Here is an 8,919-nt window from a genome sequence, read left to right as displayed (position 1 = left end):
TGAGTTTTTATATACGGTATAAGGTAAGGGTCCAACTTCATTGTGTTGTATGTGCAAACCCAGTTTTCCTGACACCATTTGTTGAAAAGACGGTTCTTTCCCCATTGATTAGGCTTAGCACCCTTGTTAAAAAATCATTTGACCATATATGCAAGGGGTTATTTCTATACTCGCTATCCTGTTCCATTGGCCTATATATCTATCTTTATGCCTGTACCATATCACATTAATTGGGCTTCCTAGGTGGCTCAGTGATAAAGAATCCACTTGCCAATGCAGAAAACGTAGGAGATGCAGGAAACATGGGTTCAATCCCTGGGTAGTGAAGATCCCCTGGAGAAGGAAATGGCAACACATTCCAGTATTCTTGCCTGGAAAATCCCATGGACAGAGGAGCCTGGCAGGTGACAGTCCACGGGGTTGCAAAGAGTTGCAGACAACTGCCTGACTAAACAATGAGACCACTGCCTTAATTACTGTTACTTTGTAGTATCATTTTGAAGTCAGAAGTCTGACTGTTCCAATTTTGTTCTTCTTCAAGATTGTTTTGGATATTCAGGTTCCCTTGAGAGTTCATATGAATTTTAGATTTTTTTTTCTATTTTCACACACACAAAAATACCACTGGAATTTTTATAAGTATCACATTGAGTCCGTAGATTGCTTTATTTGGTATGTATGAACATTCTGATAATATTAAGTCTTCCAGTCTACAAGTATGTGAATGTCTTTCCATTTATTTGTAACCTCTTTGATTTTAAAAGCATTTTTTATATCGTTTAGTGTACAAGTTTACAATCTACTTCATTAAGCTTATTCCAAAATATTTTATCCTTTTTGAGGCATAGTAAATAGGACTGCCTTCTTAATTTCTTTTTCAGGTTGGTCATTGTAAGTGTATAAAAATACAACTGAATTTTTTTAAATCAAAGTACAGTTGATGAACAATACTGTGTAAGTTTCACATGTGCAGCACAGTGATTCAGTTATTTTTTTCTGATTATATTCCCTATAGTTTATTACAAGATGTAGAATATAATTCTCTGTGCTATACAGTAAAGTCTTGTTGCCTACCTAGTTATGTATAGTGGTTTTTATCTGTTAATCCCACACTCCTAATTTTTCCCTTCTTCCCTTCCTCCCTCTCCCCTTTGGTAACCATAAGTTTGTTTTCTGTCTGTTTCTGTTTTGTATACAAATTTATTTGTATTATATTTTAGATTCCACATTTAAGTGAAATCACAGAGTGTTTGTCTTTCTCTGCCTGACTTACTTCACGAAGTATAGTATTCTCTAGGTTTATCAATGCTGTTGCGAATGGCGTTATTTCATTCCATTTTTACTGCTGACTAATAGTCCACTGTATATGTACCACATCTTCCTAATCCAATTGTCTGTTGTTCCATGTCTTGGCTACTATAAACTATGTGGTTATAAACTTTGGGATGCATGTACCTTTTTGAATTAGAAGCTCTTTTTGCTGAGTATATATCTACGAGTGAGGTTGCCAGATCATACAGTAGGTCTATTTTTAGTTTTTTAAGGAAAAAAACTAAACATGTTTTCCATGGTAGCTGAACCAATTTTCATACCTATCAGCAGTGTACAAAGGTTCCCATTTCTCCACACCCACGGAAGCATTTATTATATGTAGATTTTTTTAATAATAGCCATTCTGACCATTGTGAGGTGACACCTCATTGTGGTTTTTATTTAAATATGCAACTGATTTTTAAACGTTGATTTTTGTCTTCTGCAAATTTGCTGAATTTATTAGTTCAAACCGGTATTTTTGTAACATCCTTAGGATTTTCTAAATATAAGATCATGTCATCTGGAAATGGAAATAATTTTATTTCTTCTTTTTCAATTTCCATGCCTTTTGTTAATTTTTCTTATCTAATTGCATTGGCTAGAATATCCAGTACTATGTTGAATCTTTGCCTTGTTCCTGATTCTAGAAGCTAAGTTTTTAGTCTTTCTATGCTGACTAAAATGTTAGCTGTGGGCTTTTCAAATGGAAGTAAGTATTGTACTGTCAGCACAGTGCCACTAGCCACATGTGGCCTCTGAACACAAAATGTGATTAGTGCAACCAAGTAAATGATTTTTAATTTAATTTAATTTTAAGTTAAACAGTGACATGTGACTGCTACTTCTACTGCTAAGTCACTTCAGTCGTGTCTGACTCTGTGCGACCCCATAAACAGCAGCCCACCAGGCTCCCTGGGATTCTCCAGGCAAGAACACTGGAGTGGGTTGCCATTTCCTTCTCCAAGGCATGAAAGTGAAAAGTGAAAGTGAAGTCGCTCAATAGTGTCCGACTCTTAGTGACCGCATGGACTACAGCCTACCAGGCTCCTCCCTCCGTAGGATTTTCCAGGCAAGAGTACTGGAGTGGGGTGCCATTGCCTTCTCTGGACATGTGACTAACAGCTATAATACTTACAGTACAGCTTTAGAACAAGTGAACAGACCCTTATTATTCACTGCTGATTAATCACATTTAAATTAGAGCATTGACTTTGTTGAAGCGAGAGATGGGGTAGCACACATGTTGTAGAATGACAGACACAGTTCAGTGCAATCGGAGAAGGGTAATCATAATAAAAGTGCAAACTCTATCACCTAAGAATTAGGTTAAAGGGACTTAATATAACTATGATTGGTAGGACAATGATAACTCATATAAGCATTTAAGAGTGCAATGATTGGAAGAACAGATAGATTTATTTTGAAAGCTTTCTATGTGAAGATTTAGAACCAAAGGAAAAGACTTCTAATATGTTTCTCTTATTTAGAGAAGCCTGATTCTAAGCTGTATGGATTGACATTCATACTGATGTTACAGCACTATAATTTCACTTCCTCTCCCTAGGAAACATAGTACAAAAAAGAAATCACCCTGGAGTAACAACATTTCCACTCTTGTAACTTCAGGTGGTCTTCATAGAACCATTTGATTCCAGTTTCTTCAGCATTACTGGTTGGGGCATAGACTTGGATTACTGTGATATTGAATGGTTTGCCTTGGAAATGAACAGAGATCATTCTGTCATTTTTGAGATTGCACCCAAATACTGCAGTTTGTACTCTTTTGTTGACTATGAGGGCTCCTCCATTTATTCTAAGGGATTCTTGCCCACAGGAGTAGATATAATGGTCATCTGAATTAAATTCACCCATTCCAGTCCATTTTAGTTCACTGATTCCTAAAATGTCAGTATTCACTCTTGCCATCTCCTGTTTGACCACTTCTAATTTACCTTCATTCATGGACCTAACATTCTGGGTTCCTATGCAATATTGCTCTTTACAACATCGGACTTTACTTCCATCACCTGTCACATCCACACCTGGGTGTTGTTTTTGCTTTGGCTCCATCTCTTCATTCCTTCTGGAGTTATTTCTCCAATCTTTTCCAGTAGCCTATTGGGCACCTACCAGCCTGGGGAATTCATCTTTCAGTGTCCTTTTTGATTTTTCATACTCTTCATGGGATTCTCAAAGCAAGACTACTGAAGTGTTTTGCCATTCCCTTCTCCAGTGAACCATGTTTTGTCAGAACTCTCCACCATGACCCGTCCATCTTGGATGGCCTTACATGGCATGGCTCATGGTTTCATTGAGCTAGACAAGGCTGTGGTCCATGTGATCAGTTTGGTTAGTTTTCTATTATTGTGGTTTTCATTCTGTCTTCCCTCTGAAGGATAAGGATAAGAGGCTTATGGAAGCTTCCTGATGGGAGAGACTGACTGTGGGGGAAACTGGGTCTTGTTCTGATGGGTGGGGCCATGCTCAGTAACTCTTTAATCCCATTTTCTATTGATGGGCAGGGCTGTGTTCCTTCCCTGCTGTTTGACCTGAGACCAAACTATGGCAGAGGTAATGAAGATAATGGCGACCTCCTTCAGAAGGTCCCATGCATGCACTGCTGCATTCATTGCCCTCGACCCTGCAGCAGGCCACCACTGGCCCATGCCTCCGCTGGAGACTCCTGGACATTCACAGGCAAATCTGGGTCAGTCTCTTGTGGGGGTCACAGCTCCTTTCCCCTTGGTCCCAGTGCACACAAGGTTTTGTTTGTGCCCTGCAAGAGTCTGTTTCCCCAGTCCTGTGTAAGTTCTGTAATCAAATCCCACTGGCCTCCAAAGTTAAATACCCTGGGGGTTCTCAGTCCCTTTGCCAGATCCTAAGGTTGGGAAATCTGTTGTGGGTCCTAGAACTTTCTTAACAGTGCAATGATTTCTTTGGTATAATTGTTCTGCAGTTTGTGGGTCATCTGCTCTGCAGCTGTGTGGTGGGGTTAATGGCGACCTCCAAGGGGGCTTATGCCACAGGCTGTGTGACCAGGTAGCTGAACCCAGAGCCCCTGCCCCTGTGGCAGGCCACTGCTGACCCATACCGCCACAGGAGACTCAAACACAGGTCTGACTCAGTCTTTTGTGAATGATGTCCTTTTCATCATAGAGGAATAAAATGCAAAAGTAGGAAGTCAAGAGACATCTGGAGTAACAGGCAAATTTGGCCTTGGAGTACAAAAATGAAGCAGGGCAAAGTCTAATAGAGTTTTCCTAAGAGAGAACACACTGGTCATAGAAACACCCTCTTCCAACAACACAAGAGAAGACTCTACACATGGACATCACCAGATGGTCAATACTAAAATCAGATTGATTATATTATTTGCAGTCAAAGATGGAGAAGTTCTATACAGTCAGCAAAAACAAGACCAGGAGCTGACTGTGGCTCAGATCATGAACTCCTTATTGCCAAATTCAGACTTAAATTGAAGAAAGTAGGGAAAACCAGTAGGCCATTCAGGTATGACCTAAATCAAATCCCTTATGATTATACAATGGCAGTGACAAATAGACTCAAGGGATTAAATCTGATAGACAGAGTGCCTGAAGAACTATGGATGGAGGTTCGTGACATTGTACAGGAGACAGGGATCAAGACAATCCCCAAGAAAAAGAAATGCAAAAAGGCAAAATGGTTGTCTGACAAAGCCTTACAAATAGCTGAGAAAAGAAGAGATGCTAAAGGCAAAGGAGAAAAGGAAAGATATACCCATTTGAATGCAGAGTTCCAAAGAATGGCAAGGAGAGATAAGAAAGCCTTCTTCAGTGGTCAATGAAAGAAATAGAGGATAACAGCAGAATGAGAAAGACTAGAGATCTCTTCAAGAAAATTAGATTAAAGGGAACGTTTCATGCAAAGATCAACACGATAAAGGACAGAAATGGCATAGACCTAACAAAAGAGGAAGATATTAAGAAGAGGTGGCAAGAATACACAGAAGAACTGTACAAAAAGATCTTCACAACCCAGATAATCACGATGATGTGATCACCAACCTAGAGCCAGACATCCTGGAATGTGAAGTCAAGTGGGCCTTAGAAAGCATCACTACGAACAAAGCTAGTAGAGGTAATGGAATTTCAGTTGAGCTATTTCAAATCCTAAAAGATGATGCTATGAAAGTGCTGCACTCAATATGCCAGCAAGCCTGGAAAACTCAGCAGTGGTCACAGGACTGGAAAAGTCAATTTTCACTCCAATCCCAAAGAAGGACAATGCCAAAGAATGTTAAAACTACTGCACGATTACATTCATTTCACATGCTCACAAAGTAATGCTCAAAATTCTCCAAGCCAGGCTTCAACAATATGTGAACCAAGAACTTCCATACATTCAAGCTGGTTTTAGAAAAGGCAGAGGAACAAGAGATCAAATTGCTGATGTCTGTTGGATCATCAAAAAGGCAAGAGAGTTCCAGAAAACTATCTACTTCTGCTTTGTTGATTACACCAAAGGCTTTGACTGTGTAGATCACAACAAACTGTGGAAAATTCTTAAAGAGATGGGAATACCAGACCATCTTATCTGCTTCCTGAGAAATCTGTATGCAGGTCAAGAAGCAACAGTTAGAATTGGACATGAAACAACAGACTGGCTCAAAATCAGGAAAGGAGCATGTCAAGGCTCTATATTGTCAATCTGCTTATTTAACTTCTATGCAGAGTACATCATGCAAAATGCCAGGCTGGATGAAGTTCAAGCTGAAATCAAGATTGCTGGGAGAAATATCAATAACCTCAGATATGCAGATGACACCACCCTTACAGCAGAAAGTGTAGAACTAAAGAGCCTCTTGATTAAAGTGAGAGAGGAGAGTGAAAAAGTTGGCTTAAAATTCAACATTAAAAAAAATTAAGATCATGTCATCTGGTCCCAACACGACAAGTAGTTTGAGAAAGACTGGAAACAGTGACAGGCTTCATTTTCTTGGGCTCCAAAATCACTGCAGATGTTGACTGCAGCCATGAAATTAAAAGACGCCTGCTCCTTGGAAGAAAAGCTGTGACCAACCTAGACAGCATATTAAAAGCGGAGACATTACTTTGCTGACAAAGGTCCATCTAGTCAAAGCTATGATTTTTCCAGTAATCATATATGGATGTGAGTGCTGGACCATAAAGAAAGCTGAGTGCTGAAGAATTGATGCTTTTGAACTGTGGTGTTGGAGAAGACTCTTGAGAGTCCCTTGGACTGCAAGGAGATCCAACCAGTCCATCCTACAGAAAATCAGTCCTGAATATTCACTGGAAGGACTGAAGTTAAGACTCCAATACTTTGGCCACCTGATGCAAAGAACTGACACCTCATTGGAAAAGACCATGATGCTGGGAAAGATTGAAGGCAGGAGGAGAAGGGGATGACAGAGGATGAGATGGTGGGATGACAGAGGATGAGATGTTCAGATGGCATCACTGACTCTATGAACGTGAGTTTGAGTAAACTCCAGGAGTTGGTGATGGACAGGGAGGCCTGGCCTACTGCAGTCCATGGGGTCCACTCAGTCCACAACTGAGTGATTGAACTGACTGAACCTCAAGTATATTAATAGAAAGGGAGGATAATTTTATTTTGAGAGGATAATCTAGAGAAAATCTTATAAAGTCATTTGAAGTCGTCTCAAGGAGACCTCCTCTCATGCTTTTATGATCAGCAAGAACCAGGATTGTAGGGTCTGTACACTGACATAATAATAGTAGCTAGTTTTCTCAACATGTTTGCAGGTTTGGGCTGATTCCTGACTCTTCCTGAAATCTAGAGAACAACTGGTTAACAAATTTCAAATAATTATCTTAAGTACAAAGACTGCTATTACGATTCCACTAGGTTTTCTTCTATATTTCACATTTTCTCTAAACTTCTCTAAACTTTAATCATTTAGAATGCTCATTTCCAGGCCTTATATTTCCTGAAATTAAACTATGAATGATGACCTTTTGCTGTTCTGTCATCACACTCAGCACTAGAAACAATCCTTTAAATTTTATTTCCTCTTCACAGCAGAATTATTCACAATATCCAAAAGATGGAAACAACCCAAATATCCCCACCAAAGATGCCTGGAAAGACAAAATGTGTATAGACATAATACAATGGAATTTTTCATATGCAAAAATGGAAGAAAATTCTGACACATGCTACAACATGTATGAAACTCAAAAGACATTATACTAAAAGAAATAAGCCAGTACAATGGAAAAATACTATATAATTCCACTTATATGAGCTACCTGCTGCTGCTAAGTTACTTCAGTCGTGTCTGACTCTGTGCGACCCCATAACTGGCAGCCCACCAGGCTCCCCCGTCCCTGGGATTCTCCAGGCAAGAACACTGGAGTGGGTTGCCATTTCCTTCTCCAGTGCATGAAAGTGAAAAGTGAAAGTGAAGTTGCTCAGTCATGTCGGACTCTTAGCGACCCCATGGACTACAGCCTACCAGGCTCCTCCGCCCATGGGATTTTCCAGGCAAGAGTATTGGTGTGGGGTGCCATTTCCTTCTCCAATATGCACTACCTAGAATGGTTTAATTCATAGAGACAGAAAGTAGAATGGTTGTTATCTGGGGGTAAGAGCAGTTGGGGAATTATTAATCAATGGATACAAAGTTTCTGTTTGGGGTGATAAAAAATATCTGGGGATCATGATGGTGGTTGCACAATATTGTGAATGTAATTAATGCCATGGAATTGTACACATAAAATGGCTTCGGTTGTAAATTTTATGTTATGTTTATTTTAACAGTAACTTTTCAATTTTGTTTCCTCCTACCTTGGATTGTGTTAAACTATCCTTGCAGTATAAGTGAAGTCATCTATATAGAATGGCTACAACTGGGTATTTTTGTTATTGCTATATTTTTCCTCTAGCAAATGTAGTTTAAGAACATGTTAATCTGATTTTCAATCACATAATCAGGTGGATGGATATTATTGGTGCTATCAGCAATAGTCATGTCCCAGGCATCAATAATACCCACATTGAGATCCATGAAAATATCCCTCATGATAAGATTCTGAATATAACCATGAAAATCACTGAACATCTCTGCATTATCAAACAGCCTCCTAGTGTTTTCAGTTTTCAGGATCACCTTGGTTTCTGGGCTTCGCAAGAATAGTCGTTCTATGGCCTTTTGAACATTGATGGCCCTACGGATAAAAATTTTTATGGGGAAGGGTCTCAAGTGCTGACCAAGAGTGATAACAATGGCAGTGTCCTTGTCTCCAGCTATCCGGTCAATTTCCCGTGGGATATAATTATCATCCTTTACAGAGAACAGACTTTGGGTAATAAATGGATGACCATGCTTTTTCCACTGAATCAAAGTATGTCTTTCAGCATCCAGAAGCACGTGTGTTTTAAAGGGCCCAACTCCATGAAGATCAAAATATTTTAAGGCTGATGGGGAAAAAAAAAATCAATAACTCTTTTAACAAAAGGAAAATAATGATATAATTTTTGGATGCACATATTTATAATCTGACCAAGATCACTTCTAACTATAAAAACATTGCTGCCTATGGGAAGAAGAGAACTTTACCAAATGCGTTAAAATCT

At 39.3% G+C, this 8,919-nt stretch overlaps 1 protein-coding gene across 2 annotated transcripts in view; it reads right to left on the bottom strand.

The window, feature by feature from the left end:
• Positions 1 to 7,325: 7,325 nt before the first annotated feature.
• The window catches only part of LOC101115226 (NXPE family member 2), a 36,529-nt gene continuing 34,935 nt past the window's right edge, over positions 7,326 to 8,919 (bottom strand). For both annotated transcript variants that reach the window (XM_004016039.6, XM_012095480.5), the window contains one exon: positions 7,326 to 8,760. In XM_004016039.6, coding sequence (XP_004016088.4) covers positions 8,225 to 8,760 — 536 coding nt within the window. In that variant the 3' untranslated portion in view covers positions 7,326 to 8,224. The remainder of the gene's footprint in view (positions 8,761 to 8,919) is intronic.

Source organism: Ovis aries, chromosome 15 (genome assembly GCF_016772045.2).
Source record: "Ovis aries strain OAR_USU_Benz2616 breed Rambouillet chromosome 15, ARS-UI_Ramb_v3.0, whole genome shotgun sequence".
In the NCBI taxonomy this organism is placed as follows: Eukaryota; Metazoa; Chordata; class Mammalia; order Artiodactyla; family Bovidae; genus Ovis; species Ovis aries.
This window is presented reverse-complemented; position numbering and strand designations above follow the sequence as displayed.